This window comes from Ictidomys tridecemlineatus, chromosome 6, assembly GCF_052094955.1.
Source record: "Ictidomys tridecemlineatus isolate mIctTri1 chromosome 6, mIctTri1.hap1, whole genome shotgun sequence".
Lineage (NCBI taxonomy): Eukaryota > Metazoa > Chordata > Mammalia > Rodentia > Sciuridae > Ictidomys > Ictidomys tridecemlineatus.
In genome coordinates this window covers 188850901-188872285 of record NC_135482.1, presented here as the reverse complement: position 1 = coordinate 188872285, position 21385 = coordinate 188850901, and the positions used below count along the sequence as shown (strand labels likewise).

Here is a 21385-nt window from a genome sequence, read left to right as displayed (position 1 = left end):
TATATAACTTACTAAAACTCAAGAAAAAAAATAGAAAATGGTAATCATTTCTGAAATCTAATCAGGAGCATCTGCTAAAGCTCCATGCTTTGTGTGACTCAGCAAATCCACCTCTGGACAAGAGAAATGCAAACACATGCTCATCAAAGGGTGCCACCTTGAACACCCTCAGCAGCTGTCTGTGCAGTAGTCAAAGACAGGGACCACAGAAAGGCACATCAGCTGTAGGATGGGTACCTTACGTTGCAATCGCAAAATGCAATGCTCTACAGCAGTCAGAACAAACAAACTTCGACTTCAACTTCAGTGTTGAGCAAAATCACCAAGAGTACGTCTGTGATTCCTATTATATAAAATAGACTTTTATCCATGTATGTTATATGTTAATTGAATAATGAAATGGTACTTAAAACATTCCCAAAAAGTCTATGAAAGCTTTAAGGACTCACTACCTCAGAGAAACTGTCCATAGAGAACAGAACAGGAAGCAGAGCCCACGCCTAGGCTAATATCTTGAGGCTGGTTTAATATTGTTTCCAAAACCAGACCAGTGCATTTTGAGAAAGAAGAATTATGGAACAATTTGTTTTCCATTTGTAGGCAGATACAACAATCCTAAACAAAATAAATAGCAAACACAACCCAACAATACTTTAAATTAATCATTTTATCTGGTATGAGGTATCGAGTCAGAATTTATCTCCATAATCTTGGAAAATATAGGAATAAAATTCTCGCACTAACAGATTGAAGGAGAAAAACCAAGTGCTCATCTCAAAAGATAAGAAAACGATATGATAAAACTTAGAACTCAGGGAAGAGACAAGAAAGCTCGCACCTCTGTATTCAGCACAAGCTGTAGCATAATGAGACTACAAACCAAGCCCAAACGAAACCACATACAACATGGAAAGAGAGAAACAGCCACCAACACTCACAGATTGTGACTGAACAGGCTAGAAGGGCTGGGTTTAGCGCCATGTGGGGCACTGGCCCCCTTGGCACTTGTGAGGCCCTGGGTTCTTCCCCAGAGTCTGGGGGGAAAAGCAAGAATGCGTTGAAGACAAGGGAGGATACTCCATTCGTTGTTAGGACTTCTGTAGTAATTGTGGTATTAACCCAAGACAGGCAAAGAGTCCAGAGAAGTTCAGAAATCAGAAGCAAACACAGCACATGTCTTGTACAACAGAGGAGGCGACACAGGACAGTGGGAAAGGGCTTTTTTTGGCAGTACTGGGATTGAACCCAGGGACGCTCTACTACTGAGCTACATCTCCAGGCCTTTTTATTTCTTATTTTGACACAGGGTCTTGCTAAATTGCTCAGTCTGGTCTCAACCTTTCAATCCTCCTGCCTCAGCCTCCTGAGTTGCCAGACACATTACAGGCATGTGCCGCTGACCATTAAATGGTCATGGGTGTATGCCACTGACCATTTAATAAACAGGATTGGGAGGACTGGTCACAGACACAGGAAAAGACAAAATTAGACCTTTACCTCATACCATGCACAAAAATAACCTCCACAGATTAAAGATTTAAATGTGAAAAGCTAAAATGTTAAAACCTTCAAAAGAAATAAGAGAATATTTTTTGTGTCATTGGGCTAGGAGAAGATTTCTAAAACGAACATATAAAGCCTAAGTCACAGCAAAAAAGATGGCTAAAAATGACTGCACTGCCAGTTAAGAACTTCTGTATTAAAATTCAATTGTTGTTGACTAAAAAAAGTAAAAGGCAAACTACAGATTGAGAGAAAATGTTTACAACATGTATCTGCCAAAGGACAGTGTTCATAATATATATAGAACACTAAGGACAGAAAGTAAATGACAGGAGAAAAGTAGATAAATGTATGTAAGTAGATAATTCAAGGAAGAGGAAATCCTGAATTAATAAATATTTGAAAACATGTTTAACCTCACTATTAGGGAAATGCAAATGAAAACAATTAGTTATCTTGTACCCACAAGATAAAATTAAAAAGTCTAACAATATCACATGTGGGGATGGTGTAAAGGAAATGTGAACTCTAAATTGATGATGAGAGTAAAAATTGAAAGCCAAGTCTTAAGATCTTGTAAAGCTTCTCATTCTATGATCCAGCGACTTCATCTCTAGATGGTTACAAGTGCCAAAGGGGCAGTTTATGAGAATTTGTCCTGTGATGCACTTATTATATTGGCAAGACGACGTAAGAAATTCAACTGTTCCTAACTAGGGAAAGAGTGTTTCTGTTACATAAAACACTACTGTATGAACAGCCAGAAGGAATGAACTAGGCCTACATGGAGAAAACCAAAAATGCAGTGTTCAATGAATGAAGAAAGTTTTACAAGAATATGTAATACCATTTACATAAATGTTTAAATACTCTGAACAACAGTAGATGACTTTAACCTTTTTTATGGACACAATGGTGGCAGGTTTGCACTCTACGGGTATTTGGCAATATCTGGGGACAGTTTTGGTTGTCACGTGAGGGGAAGCATGGGGATAGGATGGGGGTGCTATTGTGCCTACTGGGAGGGGCAGGGATGCAGCTGAATGTCCTGTGATGCACGGCGCAGGCCCACATCAGATGGCCTGGACCAAGCCATCGAGAGGCCCTGACTGGAACATGCAGTCCAGACACTGAGTGGGCATCACTCAAGGCACACCAGCTACAGGCCTGTGCCATTGCACCTGTAACATCTCATTTCTTAGTAAACCCGACCCAACCCAACCCCTCTGCTCCCGTGAGAGTGAAAAGTACTTAAAAAGCAGAGGCGGCAGCGGGAGCTCTGGGTTCTAGGATGTTTTGACATCAATCTGCTCTTCACAGGGGGTTAAATAGGAGCCTCTACAAACAGGAAGCGTTTCCTTCACCTTGTCTTCTTCAAAAGCAAGAACCACACACTTTAAAAAGGAGGAAGGAAACAGCTTGCGTTTTGAACAGACATTTTGTAAAGTATTTGTTATTAGTTAGCAAGGAGAGTTTTTAAACGAAGTAAAAATTCTTGAGAAAGTAAATAAATGATGAATTTTCCAACAGGGGAGCAGCCAAAGTTTCTGTCATCTAATCAAGCAGAAGTTACACAGAGAGACAGCCACGCTCTACAGGCTTTGGGAGTTTCTGAGCGGCTAGGTCCCCCGAGTGCACTGTGGCTTTCCTGGGAGCTTGTGGCTCCTGGCAGGGCACAGAGACTCCTCCTCACTCACATGGAGCTCCCGATCTCCTGGGGGAAGGCAAGCTGTCCAGAAATAGAAAAATCACAGCAGTTCAAGATAGCACCGATTAAGGATGAAGCTTTCCTGTGTGGCACCTGTTCAGAGGGCCGGCAATGACCAACTGTGACCACAGTACAGGGGTAAAACTCCAAAAAGGATTTTTGGGGTGGGGTTTGAACATGCTCAATTTTAAAAGAAGAGAACGATTTCAACAATGGAAACGAACACAGAGTTTTTCAAGGTGTTCAAAGATATGTACCTATTTCAAGGAACAAAACAATGCCAAGGAGATTAGGGACAAAAAGGCAGAGAGACGGAAATAGCCAAGAGCAGTCTCCAGGGCCAGAACACCTTGGTTCAAATCCCAGCACTGCCTTTGCTGTGGGACCTGAGTCATGTTTCTTTGTAACCTCTCTCTCAGTTTCTCATCTTCAAATGGGAATAGTAAATGCACCGCCTCGTAGGAACGTGATGAGAATTAAATGAGTTAGTACAAGCAAAGCATTTCAAACGGCCTGGAAACGGCTTACAGGGTGTTGGAGACTGGCTCCCTGATACTGGCCTAATAATTTATAGGAAGATTACAGGGCCCTGGAAGGCGGCTGTGGGTAGAAAGTTCATACACATTCCTCACGTGGTCAGCACAGCCCCAGCTCAGTGCAGCATGAGCCGATTCCTCAGCCAAGCAGGTGCTCCATGAAAGAGTGACATGGAGAACAGTTATAGATGGGCATTATGTGAAGTCTTAGGAATTTGAAAATTACTTCACAAAGTGTCCCGATTTTATTTTTAAAATGTTGACAATGGAGGGGGTATGTACCCCTTGTTCTCTGTCACTGGTGCTCATACACACGTGTTTATCAGCCAGTCAGGTGATGAAGTATAGAGCAGACAGGGCCACCTGTAGACCACCGTGCTAGGAGGCATCCCAGGGAGGAGAGCGACAGAACTGCATAGCGACGCTGTGCTTGGTACAGAGGAGGTGAAGCAGAACTTACTAACCCTGCTGTAGATGGAGGCTTTCCACCAAGTTTCACCTCATGGCACATATAAAAACTAGATTTGCATGATACACAGGGACAGCCAAAGCTGCTCACAACAGCCTGAGAGCCGCAGGCCCTTCCCAGCTGCCCCCCACCCTCTGGGGGCTGCGGAGAACAACATCTCAGCCCATCTGTGGCCCTGACTCAGTGGCTGGGAACCTTTAACCCAGAACATCGGGATACCTATGCATTCAGGGAATGTCCTGATTCAATGGGAGCATTTTACAGAAGGGATGACCTCTCAAGGGCAGGAAAAAAACAGATTCTTTTAGTTGCATCAGTTGAAGCAAAATCAGAATAACGAGTGCCTACTAACATACCTGGTAATAACACCTTAGGTAATGAAGCCAGAACGAGAATACTGACAACATTCTTGTCTTCTAGAAGCTAAAGGTCTGGAATTCTAATCATTAACAGTGTTTCTTGTTTCTTTCATCCGACCAATAAAGCCCTTTGCTGATCCACGGGTTCTCCTTGGCTCCATCTGATCTGACCCCTGCACTGGGCCATGCTGGCCATTCCTTGACATTGTCTCTTCTCTAGGCTTCAGGGATATCACAGTTTCTTGGTCCTTTCAGTCCTGTGCCAATGCTTCCAGTGTCCTCAGAGTCCTACTCCAGCTCATGTCCTTCAAACATTGGTGTCCCTTAAGGTTCTATCTTGAGGAGTGTTGCTCCTCTCCTTCCATGTTCTCTCACAGGTGCCCAAGGCTTTCAGTCACCATGTACACAGCCAGACTCCTAAATCCTCAGAGCCACAGAACCAACTTTCCATGGACACACTTCCATCTACATATTCCAGAGACGTGGATGTGCAACCAAACTCACTTCAATCCCCCGTCTTCTGTGTCCTCGGAGCTGGGGAGTGATACCTACATCCAGCCTCTGCATAGGCCCCACCGCCAGGCTTTGTCACTTCTAACTCTTACACACCTTCTCAATCCCCTTGTCTTCCCTCCCCTCTTCCCCTCTCCCCTTCTCCCTCCCCCCGGCCCCCCATGTTTTAGACCACTGTCAAGGGCAGGGGTGGCTCCAGAGTGATTTCCAAAGATACAAATCTCATCATGTTCCTCCTCTACTTAAAAACCCACCAACAGCCTCCCAGTGCCTTCTTATTAATTTATAAAAATACTTATTGACTAACAAACACCGGCCTCTTACTTGCTAGCTTATTTTTTAAATTAAAAAAAAATGATGTTTTCTATACTAGAACAGGAACAACTGAGTGGCATTGTTTTCTATTTTTGAAAATCTCTTTAATGTCTGAATAGAAAATAGCTGGATTTTTGCATCTGCTTCTGCACTCACTTCTGTTGTAACTTGGTTATTGAAGTATATGAAATCCTGCCTCCACAGATAAGTAGAAAAGAAGGGGCAGCACGTGAGTCTTTTCCCACAGCTGCAGCTATCCTTCTACTCAGCAAGTGCTACTCAGCAAGTCCCACTGCTTTTAGGACACAACTGAAATTCTCCCCAGTGCCTGCCAGCCTCCTGCTTCTAGAGGCCTTTCTCACACCCCACTTCACCCTTTCTGCTCCCACAGTTGGGGTTAAGTGCTCCTCCCACATGCTTTGACATGTCCCTGGACCTTTCTGAGGATGGCTCTCAGCACGTCTTACTTCAATTGCATGTGGCCTGGCTTCTCACGTGGGATCATGAGGCTGGGACTATCCACCTGTCTTGTGTGGAAACCCATCCTAGTGTGTGACCTGGCCAGTGTAGGTTCTCAGGAAACTGTTGCAGAGTGGATAAATGAATGGACAATACACAGAAAAGCACACTGCTGAGTTCCGTTCTACAAGGTTTTCTTAGCAAAGGCCTCAGTGAGTTGTAGTACGGAGACCCAGGTGGCAGGTCAGTGACGGGCTGGAAAGGATAGGCAAGGAGGCTCACAAAGCACAGGCTGGTACCCAGGGCTCTCCACCACTTAGCTACATCCTCAGCCCTTTTCTTTTTTTTTTTTTTAAGATGGAGTCTTGCTAAATGGCTGAGACTGGCTTTGACCTTGTGATTCTCATGCCTTACCCTCCAAAGTTGCTGGGTGCCCAGCTCTGAAACATTCCTAAAGAACACAAGTCTCTCTTCCTTCTCACACCAGACCAACTGTTACAAGAACCACTGACATCAAGGCCAAGGAAGGCAGCTCCTCGTGGGAGGGGCTCACCTGTACTTCCCTGCACTGCTTCCCAAGCTCCGTGGAAGCTGCAGCTCAGGGGGTAAGTATGAATGTGCTCAGTTTCATTCATTTATCTTCTGTGTACAGCGTGTCGTCCTGGGGCCAGGTGAAGAGGGTTATGACCCAGAGAAGTGACTAATTTCCTTCAGCTCTGAAAGAGCTTAGCTGAGTTGACAGAACAAACGAACACTAGAAACGGAACAGGAGGCACACTAAGGACTAGGTGAGAGGTGCCTTGTTAGAACTAGTAATAAATGCCACCGGTGCAAAGAAGAGTCACCGAAGCCTACCGATCAGCAAAGGCTTCCTGGCAAAACCTTTAAAAAACAGAAGGGAAAACAAAGCCCACTACTGCCACACACACACCACAGAGTGCTCCTTGCCTCGGTGAGACTTAGTAGGGAGGATAAGAGGTTCAGAAGAAATCCTATTTCCTGTTTGAAAACCTTATTTCATTGGTAATGCCTTAAAAACGTGAGCCTTAGGAGAAAAACTCAGAAGGGTGACTTCTCAGCATGCCCCATGCAGCGCGGCCCTCAGCTTCCACAGCCAGGAGATCCAGAGATGGCACATCCTGCAGCTCAGGCCTCAAGGCCTTTGACTTGGGAGGCAGAGTATCCGATGATTTTGCAGCCCTTGGCGCGGACCTCCTTCCTCTGTCTTGCTCCAGTCAGCTAGAGCTCTCGAGGTCACAGGCCTCCCTGTCCACTCCATCCTTGGATGGCAGGGCCAGAGGCACTATTCTAGGGGCTGCATCTGGGGTAGCAGAGAGGAGAGGGGGTGTGTGGATGCCTCTAGATGGTCTATCAGAAAGCTGTGCCACAGCCCAGAACGTAACTCACAAGTCCCAGTGAAGGACTTTTTGATTGTGTGACAGGTGTTGTTTATTTTGACTGATGACATTTCTCTTAGGAGGCTGAACACTGAACATTCTCCCAAGACAAGAGGACCATTTTAAAGTCAGGTTAAATAATTTTCAACATCAGCTGAAAATCTGAGCCACACACACACACACACACACACACACACACACACACACACACACACAAATATATATATTCCCTTTGATTCGACAAGCAGGGGACCTGGTAAATTCCTGGGTGGGGAGTCACTGTAATAAGGGGGAGGGACTCGAATTCAGCCTGGTCATCCACCTTGGCCACAGGCATTGGGCACATGTCTGTGGCTCCCTGCCCTCTGGGCTCCTCCTGTGAGGAAGGGGCTGAGCCTTCCTGGCAGGTGGCTGTCACAGTTGAGAAGCCCTGAGCACACTACAGGCTGAGCCACCTGGTGAGTGCTCCCGGGCTTAGTTTTGAAAAGGCTGGCCAGCCGACCCCTCTCCTCCAATGCAGACCCTTTTCTTCCAAGGACTGTCAGGATAGAGATGGGTTTGGCTCTGGTAGGGAAAGGGAGTGCTCAGTCTTTGGCTGAGGAGGAGTGAGGGGTCCAGGAGCTTCCCACAGTCCCAGCTTGGTTTGGGGCCATCTGGCATGGGAAGGTCACAACAGTTCCTTGTCTTCGGGCTGCTGTACTATCTTCTTTGGATTTACATGCTCGTGATGCTGAACACAAGTCACGTGAGGACTGCACAAGGTGAGGGTTCAACATGGCTCCCCTTAACCCGTGGGAATCAAAGTGACCTCTCAGCGTGTACAAGGCCGACTTTGCCTCATGTCCTTTGTTTTTCTTTCCTTCATCTACCAAATTTTTGGTCATTTTTTCCCCTGAGTTCTACAAAATATTATTAAATGCAAATCAAAATTAAAATGAGTTCTGATATTTGTTACCAGTAAATGTTTTGACACAAGAGGAGGTGAAACTCATTATTAAAAATGAGATGGAGGATTACTCAAGATTTCCTCTCTTTTTGTATCAACTCCCCAGAGAGTTCATCCATTTTTGTGCCTTGGGGGATTGGCTCTCATTCCCATATTCGACCCTCAGCAAGCCCCACGCCAGGGCACACATCAGCTTTCCCAGCCCCCATCAGTCCAGCACGGCCCACATGCTCTGCACAAAAATTCCCCCAACTCTCAAAGACTGCTCATCTTTCCTTTTTGGTGGGGGTGCCGGGTGGGGGGGCCACCTCTGTTTATGCCACGGCTTCTTGGATGACATGGTCACTGCTCCTGTCCCCCAGTCCACTCTGCACAGCATTGCTGGCGAACTGCACCATAAGCCTCTCGCAATGCCACAGCCTCGACTCAAAGTCTTCCAGCAGCATGTCTAAACCATTCTGTGCTGTACTGAAGCCCTGCCCAAACCAGCCCCTGCTGAAGGACTTCTCACCTCCCCTCAGCATGTGCCATCCACTCTGTGTGTTCCCACTTCCTGTAGACTGGGACTGCCCTCCCTGGTTTCCCGGGACTGTCCTCTACCCGCTGGTGCAGACCCAGCTCTTGTTTCATGCGTGCCAATGGCTTCAGCTATTCCCATCCTCCCTGTTCTCCTTCTCTGCCCAACTTCTACAGGACATAGTCAAGCTGCCAATTCAACACTGAAGAGAAGTCTTTTTTTTTTTTTTTTTTTAAAAAGAGAGAGTGAGAGAGGAGAGAGAGAGAGAGAGAATTTTTAATGTTTTATTGTTTAGTTCTCGGCGGACACAACATCCTTGTTGGTATGTGGTGCTGAGGATCGAACCCGGACCGCACGCATGTCAGGCGAGCGCGCTACCGCTTGAGCCACATCCCCAGCCCTGAAGAGAAGTCTTGAGTCTACGTTTTCTCATCTACAAAATGGGAAGCTGGAGTCAACAATCCTCGAACTGGTTCAAGCAGCCTCTTTCTTGGCAGTATACTGAAGAGTAAGTCTTTTTTGTGGTGCTGGGGATTGAACCCTGGGCTTTGTGCATGCGAGGCAAGCACTTATCAACTGAGCTATATCCCCAGCCCCCTGAAGAGCATCTTGAAAGCCAAGCAGTTATCTCTCAAAAAGAGGTCTCTGCTGAGGTGGCAGGAGCCCTGTGTCCCCTGCAGAGGCAGCAGGTGGAGCCCCTAGATGGACAGTGGGTGTGACCCCTCCATCTTTACCCAGCTGCTCACGGGTGTTATCACGTCCATGTGGACCTCCAGTGACACCTGAGCTCCTCGGGTGCCCTGACCCTACCAGAACCGCAGCAGCAGGCAGTGTGCCTGAGGAAGGCTGCTGTGGGGACAAAGCGGGGCAGTGCCCTTGGCCCTAAGGCAGCTTGAACACTACTGTGCCGCACAGACACAACCTGTGCACCTCAGCTGCCTCATCAGGAGGATCGGAACAAATCTCGGTACAGCTCATCTGTGCTGTAATATCTGATAGGAAGCCATGGCGCACGACTCTGGGAAATCATGGCTTCTGGAAGCTTTATTCACAAAACCATGTCAGTCACCACAGCTCCAAGCTGTGGGCTCAGAACCTGAGCAGTGGTGGCAGCAGGGTTTTCCCAGATGGGGACACAGGAAGGATGTTGCCTCAGACACTAACAGATACCCCAATGGACTGTTCTCCATTACAAATGTTTTCTGGTTTTGAAAACCCATACACATGCCTTTTGGGGGGTGGGTGAAAAAATTTCACAAAATGATTATGAGGACGATTTTTCTAAAATATCACAGTATATCTGTAAATTCATTCAAAGTTTTAATAAGTGCTCAAAGGATTAATAAGTGGTCAAAGGAAAAATCAGGAAAAGAATTAGAATTTCTTACAATTTTTATCTTTAAAATGTAGAGTACGTTTACATTTGCTTTTTTTTTAACATATCATGAGATTATACCACTCTCTTCTTTCTCATGAAGACACCAAAGCAGGATGGAAAATAGAAATGATCTTCTCAAGGTCACTTAATGAGTCAGTCTTGGAAAAGGATTAGAATTTAGATTGAGCCTATCTTTCTGTGCTGAATTTTGTCAGAAAGGCCAATATGAGCAACTACAAAAGCACCAGACATAAGAGTAGTTCCTGCAAGGAGGGAAGAGACTAGATAAACAGCTTAGCTTTAACCTCACTTGAAAAACAGAGTTCTTGCACCTGATTTTCATTTGATTGCAGATTTTTATCGACTAAACACTAGTAACTTATTCCACTTCTGATGCTACACTCACATGCGCTGTAAAGAGTCATAAAAGGACTAGGCTCACTGATTAGACTACTCTGTTGACAAAGCAGCATGGCAACTTGACAAGAATGGTTTTCAAATCAGATCGCATCAAAAAGTGAAAGAGCTCAGCAAAAAAGGAAAAGTGCTAAGAAGCATGCCACAAGCCACTCGCTGTCACCAAGGCTGCTCTGGTTATTCCAGGCTGGAGATGGAAGAGGGTCTGCTCCCTTGGGATTCCTCTGTGATGCACGCACGCTCGCATGCAGGCGCAGGTAGAGGTGTTCCCAGTTGGTGCTTCTCTTGACTCTCCTTGGCTGGGTTAGGAGCTTCTCCCAGAAGAGCTCTCGTGACACCTTCCTCTTTCTCCTCTGAGCTCTGGGAGAGGGAGGATCCTGCTGCCTGGTTCCCTGAGGCACTCTCCAGAACCTAGCCCAGCACATGGTGGGCACTCCTGTGACTTGTGGAATAGATACTAATGGGAATATCAGTGTAGGCAGGTCCAAGAGCAACAAGAAGCTTCCTCAGAAAGCAAGGCAATGGGGTAAAGCCACAAATGTTGCAGAGGGATGGCACCGGCCAGCACAAAGCTCTGCTAAGTGAATTCTGTTCCCTAAAACACGCTGAGGGCAAATCACGCCTGCTGCGACATAGGCGAGCCTTGAAACTGTGATGCAAAGTGAAAGAAACCAGTCATAACGACCAGCTAGCGCCCACGCCCCTGGACAAGGAACACTGTGAATGGCAAATCCACATAGGTCTCCTGAGACTGGGAAAACTGGGGAGTGACTGCTAATGGGGACATAATTTCTTTACAAGGTACTAAAAATGTTCTAAAATTGATGGGGGTGATGGTTACTCAACTCTGTGAATATATTAAAAGCCAATGAACTTTACATTTCAACTTCAACTTCAGCAACTTAGCAAGAACCTGTCTTAAAATAAAAAACAAAAAGAGATGGAGATGTAGCTCAGTGGTAAAGTGCCCCTGGGTTTAATCCCCTGAATCAGGAAAACAAAACAAAACTGAGGACCTGAGATCACTTTTCATACACTAGAAATATTTTATTAAGTTACCAATACTTGATTAATGACAGGATCTCTTATAATGTGCAAGGCAGATGTGACTCATAATGATGGACGTTCAGATGGTACGTAACGACTGTTGCCAGGGTTGGGTAAAGAGAGAAACAATTTTCACAGCCACAAAACATTACTAAGGGCAGATGACAGAATGTAGCTAATTGACTTCAAATGCTGAAAAAATAACTGAACTGCATGTGTGAACAGTGCATTGACACCTTCTGGGCTTATGGTGTAACAGACTGCTCATCACTGAAAACAGCTGGACTCATCCAGGAAACGTGGGGCTGCCGAGGCAGTAAAGGGGCCAAGATGACACCAGCAGACACACTGCTTGTGGCAATCTTCCCACAGGGCTCAAGCACGGTCGATTCAGGGTGGGTTTCTTCTTAGTTCTGTTCTAACATAAATGGAGATGTTACAGGAATACCTTAGGGTAAGCTTTATCCTCAACTCTATGTTGTGATATATAGTGACATTTTCTTCATCAGCCAACAGAAAAAAGGGTGGTTCACAAGAGTAACAGATTACCAAGACCCAGAGAGTTCAGAGTTCCCAGCAAGAAATTGCTTTGAAAGCTGCTGGCTACATAATCTTCCAGAGAAGATCCTGGCATTTTCTTTTACTGTAAAGAGTTAGATGGTAAATGTTTTAGGCTCTGAGGACCAGAAGGCAACATTGAGGCTATTATATAGGTACATATGTTTAATTTAAAATGTAAAAAACTATTCTTAGCTTCAGACTATGCAAAAACAGGCTTTTTTGGCTCAGTGTTAACCCTTGTTTTGTAAGTTAAAACTTTTTAAGAATAACTATCAGCTTAGCTCTCAAATCAGGACTACCTCTCAAACTTCCTGGGAGCCACAAAATAAATGTCTAAGTTATGAAAAACTTGTTTTGATCTAAGTTATGATCTATACTTGATAAATCCCTCTGGTTTATAAAGTAATTTTACCTAATTTTTAAGCTTTTCTTATGCTGCTTTATACTATGAACATCTGAGTTCCTGAAGGAAACAAACCAAGCAGTTTTCCTTGATCCTTTCACATACCAGTCAGCATGATGCTTATGACATTGGATGCATTGGGCAGGGGGACTGCCCACACCCCAACAATTCTCCAGCGGACACCACCACTGTCTACAAGGAGTTAGCATAAGACTCACAGTTTAAGGGCTCAGTCCTACCACATTATCCCTATTTCAGATGTGAATCCAAGCCCCAGGTTTTCTGCCTGTCTCTGGCCTACTAGCTATAAACAGGTGCCATGACCCTCTCGTTAGGTTTGATTAACTTGCTAAAACAGCTCAGAGAACCTCGGGAAACATTTATGTTTATCCATTTATTATCAAGGACATCACAATGACTATAGATGAAGTGCCAGACCGGAGAGACACACAGGGCAAGGCCGAGGGACGGGTATGAGCTTCATGCCCTCCCTGGGGGAACTCCAGGAACTCCCATGTGTTCAGCTCTCTGGATCCCACCCTTCTGGGTTTTTAATTGAGACACCACTACAAAGGCCTGGATGATTAAATCAGCGGCCACTGATCTACTCTACCTTCAGCTCCTCTCCCTGTGAGGGCAGGTGGGAGAAGGGCTGAAAGTTTCAACCCTCTAATCACAAAACTGGTTCCCTTGGCAACCAGCTCCACATCTTGAGTAGAAAAAGGATCCTCAGCTGCAAGTACCAAAGTGACTCTGTGAGGTCACCCAATATACAGCCAGCCACTGTTGGGGCAAGGCGTGAGCCCTGAGTCTCACACTAGGATACAAAAAGACACTGATCTCTATAGAGATTCCAAGGGTTTTAGGTGCTGTGTGCAGGAATTAGAGTAGAAATCAAATATATATATTTCTTTTTTAGTTGTTCAAATATATATTTCTATCATATCACAGCACCCCAGGGTTTCTCCCGTCATGACCAGCAACATGAGAAATAGGCACTGGAAGCCCCGGAGGCAGTCAAAGCTCGGTCACCTTGCAGGTGTTTTCACAGGAGACGTGGGTCTGCAAACCTTGACTTGGTCATTCCATGATCTGCTGAGCAACTCAAGCTCATCAGCACGATCCCCTAAGGACACAAAGAGCCTCCATCACGGCAGCTGCCCTTCTTCCTCTAGCATCACCCTCGCAATCCACCCAGTACAGCCAAAGCAATCTTTCTTAAAGACAAGCCTACCGTACGCTCTCCAGCTCCAAAGGCCTCAACAGCCCATTGCTTCTTGCAGGATAAAAGAAAACACAGTCCTGAGCCTGTTAGACCCCCTCTGCTTGGCCTCTGCTTTATTCCCAGCCTCATCTTTCATTGCCTCTTCTGTAGCCACGCCAGATCTTAAGCAAATGCAATTCCTTGCTGTGCCCACAGATGTTCTGGGCCCCTGTGCTTTTCCTCATGGGTCATCTGTGCCTGAACTGAGGACCCCAGTATTGTTCCCCCCAAGATTCCCCCAACCCAGCTGGGCTATGAAGAGCCCCCTAGGGAGAACTGCCACATCCACATTTGTGCTTCAGGGCTGCACACAAACTCCAGTAGAGACCTGCTCCTTACTTACCTCCTCACCCTCCCCAGCAGCTTCAAACTTCTGGGAGGCCAGGGCATCGTCTCATGTATTGGCTAGGGCAGCACAAAGCATTAGAACTGAGATGCCAGTAAGTAAGACACAAGGTTCCTGAGCTTCAAGAGCTCATATGCTGCTGCTGGACAAGTTAAACACACAAGCATGAAAAGTCATGTGATGGCTCGGCAGTAGAAAAAGGATCCTCAGCTGCAAGTACCAAAGTGACTCTGCGGGGTCACCCACTATGCAGCCAGCCACTGTTGAGGCGAGGCGTGAGTCCAGGGGCAAGGAGCCAGAGAGCAGAGTTAGCATACCTGATAAGGGTCTCCGCATCCATCTCCAGAAGGGAGCTACTGTGATGTGGAGAAAGCGAGGTCACAGATGTGGTAATATTTGTTGGTAGGCCCTGTTTACAATGCTACTTGCCCATGAGATAATTGGCCAAAAGCTACTGATTAGTAACCCCTTGCGGAAGTGTCCAGAAAGATCTGTGAGAAGTCAAAGCATACTTGGAACATCATCACACTGCTGGGCTTGATGAACGTAAGACCCTAGCCACAGAGAAGAGGAGGCCTACAGAGTTGTCACCCTGGTCACAGTTCTTCGGAGCTTGAAATGGCAGATGCTACACAGCTGAACAGAAACGCTCTCAGGAGTGAAGGTCAAGTCTGCTTTGCAGTAAAAGTTACCCTAATGAACACGGGGTAAGCACCCGGCTGTGCTGGAGTAAGGTGGCTACCTCGAGCAGGAGAGACACCCATCCTTCCTCTGCCAGCAGTTCTGCAGTACTTCGTGACACCCACCCCTTCCCTGAAACCCCTTTCCAAAGGAAGCGGGTGGTCTCTCCCATTCCCCATCTGTGTGGGGCTTTGGGGGAGGTGGCGCACCTCCCCTTATTCCTGCACCCCACCTGCTCTGCAGGCCCCCTGGTCACTGAGCTCCTGGTTTCTGTTCAGCAGCTCAGGCTCCTCTTCTTCCTCTTCACACTGCCTGAACGTAGCGTGGTCTGTCCTTCCTGCTCATCCTTGCAGAGGACACTGTATTGTCCCCACCCTGCTCATTTGTATTAAGCTACCCTCAGGACAAGAAGTAATTCTATTAATATTTATTGTTCACATATTTACTCATTAAGTTCCCAAATATTTACTGAGCTCCTACTACTTCCCAGCATTATTTACAGCCTCATCATCTCCAGCCATGCTGGGAGGGGTAGGGAAGTCAATGCATGGTGGCAGGCTGGGGCTTGTGGACAGAGGAGCCTCAGTATCCCAGGGGGAGGCTGTCAGGGGCTTCCCAGAGGAGGGGCTATTTTTGAGGAATACTGTGGAGGGAATGGAAGTCTGGTAAGCAAAAACTGTCTGTGATGTGGGGTGGAGTAAGGAGGTTGCACAGAAGTTTGTTCCAGGCTGAGAAAAGGGCAGGTGTGAAGGCAAGAGAGTGTAGAGCAAGATGCAGCCATGCTCAAGTGCAAACAGCTCAGCATGGCTGGCTGCAAGCTTCACAGGGGCTGAAAGGAGATGTGCTCAAAAGCAGGCAGGGGCGTGACAGCTAGGGAGACCCACTGAAGGGTGTCAGCGGAGTGAAAGCTGGTGTTGCAGAGAGTGCTGGGGGCTGCTGGACTGGGGACAGGTCGGGGAGGAAAGCAAGGCTACAGCAGAGATGGGGCAGAGGCTTCTGTTGGAACCCAGGCAAATGATGACATGGGTCTGGACCATGGCGTGCGGATGGTGACAGGGGGCAATGACTGGCTTGTACTGAGGAGGAGATGTCATGGGACTTAACGGGGGCAGGGGCTTGGGGGGGGTGGGGGGGGAGAGAGAGCGATGGACGCACATGTGTGAGACGTCTCCAGTGGAGCCTCAGTTGGGGATGTGGGTGGAGTGAGAAGCAGAGACAAAGTGTAAATCCTGAGAGCCTGTGGCACGCTCAGGAGGCACAGGACGCGTAGGTCCGGAGCCCAGAAAGTGGCAGGGCCAGCCTGGAGGCCAAAATCCAGGAGCCCTGGGCCTAATGAACAGATCGTGAGGGCCACAGACTGGTGGTCGCCCACTGAGGGTGGTACAGAGCTGAGCAGGTGGAGGATTGTAGGCTGGAAACAGCCTGTCAGGAGGAAACAGGGCAAGAGAGCTTGATAAAGACCATCACCGTCCTCTATCTGAGAGCTGGACTGAGAATCGCCTTCTACTTGGTACCTCCTCTGTGGTCTCTGCCTTCTCCCATCCACCTTATACATGGAAATGAAACCAAGTTTTCTGAAACAAGTGTCCTACCTTTATTACCACCGTCACAGAGAAAACCACTGTCACAGCCTCCAATGTCAAAACCAAAATCTGCTGTCAGGTTTAACAACTCCCCTCCATTATCAGTTGCCCTGTTATTTCCCTCCTTTAACTGCATACCTGCCACATTTCTCTCAATCAGGGCTCCTGGAGGTCTTTCCTGTCCACAATTGCATTGTCACCACTATGCTGACTCCAGCTGTGTCTGCCCCGAGTGAGGTGCTCCCGCAATCCCAATCCTGCCCTGCTTCCCATCCCTGGAACTGCTCGGACCGTACCAGTCCACATGGAAGGTGCATCTCCCAGGGCACTGCAGCGCATGTGACTCTGCTATTGATCGTGTGCTTCAAGCACACTGCCCACACTTACTGGAATTGATCACAAACTCATTAAGGGGAAGGACATGTCCTTTACTTCTTTTGGGTCACAGGGGGCCCCAGGCTTGGTCAGAGCTTCTCAAGCAATTGTACTGCAACCCTAGAACCAAGGGAGAGGCATGGGGAATGGGCATGCAGAGGGCAACAGGGAGCAGCTGAGGAGCTGCTGGAAGGAGATGGAAGAGGACAGATGCAGGCAAAGACCCACAAGGACCCCCCTGGAACAGACTGCCAGGTTATTTTGAATGCTCAAAATTAAAGACTGGGAATGAGTAATTTTTAATATATAGTAATTAGTAACTGAATAACTCTATGCTATATAATCTCTGGGTTCTATTAAAAAACATCTGAAAACCAACAGCTTTTAAACAAATAATGGATTTATTTTAAATGGAGAAACAATTTGAGGCTTCCTACAATAAAAGATTCATAGGTATTAAAACAAACAGAAAGATACACTTGAAACATTAAGAAGATGGAAGTAACAGTTTCTTTAGACCCACTGTGTGTGCACATGCTTGAGAACTAAACATGGCATGGTTCTATTCTGAGTGGAGGGAAGCCATAGGAAGAGCTACAAAGAGGCAGTAGCTTCCCGGTACCTGTCAAAAATGGATGCTCCAGAAGGGCAGGCTTTGGGTATTCATTCACTGAGGCTTGAGCTGACAATCTGGCAGATCCTGTGGTGTTATAAGTATCTGAAGTGGAGAAAGACACTGTGGCATCTGTAGCCAACCACAAGGGAGAAGCCACATGTAGGCCCCGAGGATCCTGGGCAGGGCACACATCTACAGCAGAGAATTACATTCCTGCAAAAAACTGCTACACTACCAAGTGCCTGTCCAAGGGCCAGAGAAGCAAGGTGTTTGCAGAGGGAGACCCATCAAATGAGTAGGCCAAGTGGACCCAGCACATATCCACTGCTGGATGCAAAGGTGCACCTAAAATCAGCAAGGTGGGGCCAAGGACACGGTGAGTTGCAGAGGCAGGTATGCCAGACCCACATCGTTGCCCTGAAACCTTTGCTCAGCTCACACCTATGCCACAGGTTGGTGGGTCCTTGATGACCAAGTGACAGAGAACAATGGCCCAATCTGGTAGACAGCTGGTAGAAAGGGATCATGGCTACACTATGGCTCCATTCACGGGGTCCCCAAAAGATAGCAAGGTGGGAAAATTCTCCAGTGGGCAGAGCTGGTGGTGCATACAGTCAGCCACTAAGTGTAGAAAGAGAAGGTGCCTGAAGTGATGATATGCGGAACATGGATTTACTGGAAGTGGCCAATGACTCTGTGGGCTGGTCAGTGGACTGGACAGTAGTGGAACAAGGAAACCCATGAAAGAGGCAAGTGGACAGGCCTAAAGGAACTCACAGGAAGGATGAAGGCTTTGTTTTACAGATTAACGCCTTCTGTGGACATCCCCCACAGAAAAGGCACCAAACAGCAGGCAAGCAGAGGGACCTGGCAACTCGTCACTGGCATCCCAGTGTTGGCACGTGAACAGGGTAGCCAGGGTGGCAGGACGCAGGCTATGCAGCAGCCCCATTCACCCACGCTGCACTGGTGACTGCATCCAACCTGCACCAACAGAGACCACACAACCCAATACACCCATGTCCCCAGAACAAACAGGGCCCTTTCCACTCTGAAAGGGGCAGTGTTCTGGACAGAACCCCAACCTCCCACATTCATATGCTGAAGCCCAACACCACGGCACGACTGTATTTAAAGACAGAGTCTTGAAGGAAGTAATTAAGGTTAGATGAGGTCATTACGTGAGTCCTTATCAAAGAGGACTGGTACACTTAAAAGAAGAGTATTGGGGCTCAGAACATGATATCCCAAAGCATGGCACCTTGATGTGCTGAGTACTTTGAACTGAAGGAATTGGAAGGTCTCTAGAAGTAAGATTAGTCTGACCTTCTGTCAGCCTGTCTCCTGTTCCTTCTCCCCTGAAACAAGTATTAGAAACTAGAATTTCTCTTCCCTAAAACAGGTTATAGAAACTGATACCCTCCCCTCAAAGCAAACCAAAAAACCTAGAAAGGTCATTTTCTCCTTTCTCCCTTGATGACCCTCATTCCAGAGGGGTCCGGGGAGAAAGGAACACTACAAGTACACAGACCAAGAACACATGAGCAGAAGGCCTTGCTGGGTTCCCCATCTAGTACCACTAGAGCACACTTTTTGCCCTTTCTGTTTTTTTTTTTTTTTTTTTTTTAACTAGGGAGTGCTCTACCACTGAGCTCTGTCCTCATCCCATCTTTCCATTCTTCTTTCAGTTTCCTTGCAGGATCCACCTCCTCCTGCCAAATACAAAGCTTCGCCTACAGCCATGTTTACCTTGGTTGCGGTTCTTCCCTTAGAGCTCATCTAGTCTCTTGCTCAGCTTGCTTCTATATAGAGTTGACTCCTTCACCTGTACCTCTAGCTCCGAGAGAGATGTCTGTCCTCCATCCTTAAACATACCATGGGTACTTTTATGGTATGCTCCAGAGTCACTTCAAATTCAAATATGTCTTTAGGGGACAACTTCTACTTCTCTCGCTCTCCCATGCCTTCCTCCCACCCCAGATCCAAATGCTGGGACCTGTGCCCACAATAGCCTTTAAGGATTTCAGAGCTGACTTCTTCTCCAGGTTGCTGAGACACTTGCAGACCTACCGCCTGCACCCGGGCTGGCAGGAGACAGGGATCCAGCAGGAGAGAATCATGTCTCTTGCTGCTCTGGAGGGTGATGAAGGTGGAGGTAAGGTGTGAAGAACCCAGTGTGCTGGGTAAGAGATGTGTCAGAGCAAGAGCTCCTCTGAAGGACAGGTGCAGTATCAGACTGCCTAGATACTACAGTGTTTACTGACACATGTGTAATAGTTCCTGGTTATTGATAACAAGGTTAACAAAACATGGCACTTATTTGATTGGTTCATTGGTTATTCCCTAAAATTTTCTCATCTTCACATTCTCCTCATCTCAACCAAGGAAAATCATAAAGCTTTGCGTTTGTTCTTCATCCACAGCACACAAGTAGCATTTTTAACAGGAAGACACTGTGGCTTTTACAAGATTATAAACACAGATAAGTATCCTATTGTGTTAACTAGGTTGGTGTTTCTCCAAGAAACAGTGACTATCTAATATAAGTGGAAAAGAATGTCCAGTTTGACCAATCACTCAGCTCCATTTTTTTTTTTAACCTTAACAAAACAAAACAAAACAAAACCAAGAATAACCACTATCAGGACCAATGTTCTATTTGGAAACATGTCAAATCCACATCACAAAACATAGGAATAAAATGAAGTTGCTGTCACATACATGATCATAGGGGAGAGTTTGCTCTCCGAGTATTTATGCCATTAATTACCTGCTGCTGTCTCTGCCGCCTCACTTGTGCAAACTGGGAGAGCATCAGCTGCCGATCAAGCTGCTCCATTCGTTGCTGCCTCTGGATGTCCACTGTGGCTCCCATCCCAACTCTGGCCTCACTGGTGGGTTCTGAAGATGAGAAGATGGGTTCAAGTGTCCAAGAGAAGAACTGTGCCACCCAGCTGGGGATGCAGAGCACCTGGTGAACTTGCAACATTTTGTGGTCATAGCACAGACCCGAGATCTAAAAGAAAGAAGTCCAACTGGATTATTTAAATGTAATCACATTTTAAAGAATATATTTAAGATAGAAATTATAACTGTAAAACATTTCAGATGGCATTTTTCTCAGTTTTAGCAGTGTTAGGTGATGAGCAAAACCCCTACTATATTGCAGAATACTAAGTAATACAAACTAACAAAAATTTAATTTACTTGGTAAAACAAAGTTGTTTTTATTAAATTAGGAGATAGTAAAACCCTAGCCATTTAATATTCAAAGTATTCAAAGTACAAACCAATTTTTTAAAAAAGTCTTCATTTTTTAAAAAGCCATAAATTTGATTATCAAAACAATTTCATACTCTACTAACTATAGTTACCCATATTGGCACATGGCCATCAGAGAAAAATATAGCAGTAGAAGACAACTCTGGAGATCCATCAGCTGACCCAGTCATTCATCAGAAAATAAGGACAATCTAAAACTTTGGCTTTTATTTATATAGTGTTTTAACCAATTTTTCAAGAACTGATTTTTCTAGATGCTTGATTCCTCATCAATATTACTTAGCAATATATGATGGTTCTTTTTACAACAAACCTATTTTAAATTTTGAAGGTCATTTATATGGAATGAAAAGTCTCAAGACTGTGGTTTTCTAGGTAAAAACAACTATGGTTATTCCTTTGTTTAAAAAACATCTTTAATCTTATGATTTTTTTAATTGATTGTTCAAAACATTACAATGCTCTTGACATATCATATTTCATACATTTGATTCAAGTGGGTTATGAACTCCCATTTTTGCTACGTGTACAGATTGCAGTATCACATTGGTTACACATCCACATTTATACATACTGCCATACCAGTGTCTGTTGTATTTTGCTGCCTTTTCCTATCCCCTTCCTATACCCCCTCCCCTCCCCTCTCCTCCCATCTTCTCCCTCTACCCCATCTACTGTAATTCATTTCTTTCTCTTGTTTTTTTCCCCCT

At 46.1% G+C, this 21385-nt stretch overlaps 1 protein-coding gene across 2 annotated transcripts in view; it reads right to left on the bottom strand.

Annotated features, from left to right (window-relative positions):
• The window catches only part of Ubac2 (UBA domain containing 2), a 159389-nt gene that overhangs the window by 17538 nt on the left and 120466 nt on the right, over positions 1 to 21385 (bottom strand). For both annotated transcript variants that reach the window (XM_078016282.1, XM_005317020.5), the window contains one exon: positions 20164 to 20409. In XM_078016282.1, coding sequence (XP_077872408.1) covers positions 20164 to 20409 — 246 coding nt within the window. The remainder of the gene's footprint in view (positions 1 to 20163; positions 20410 to 21385) is intronic.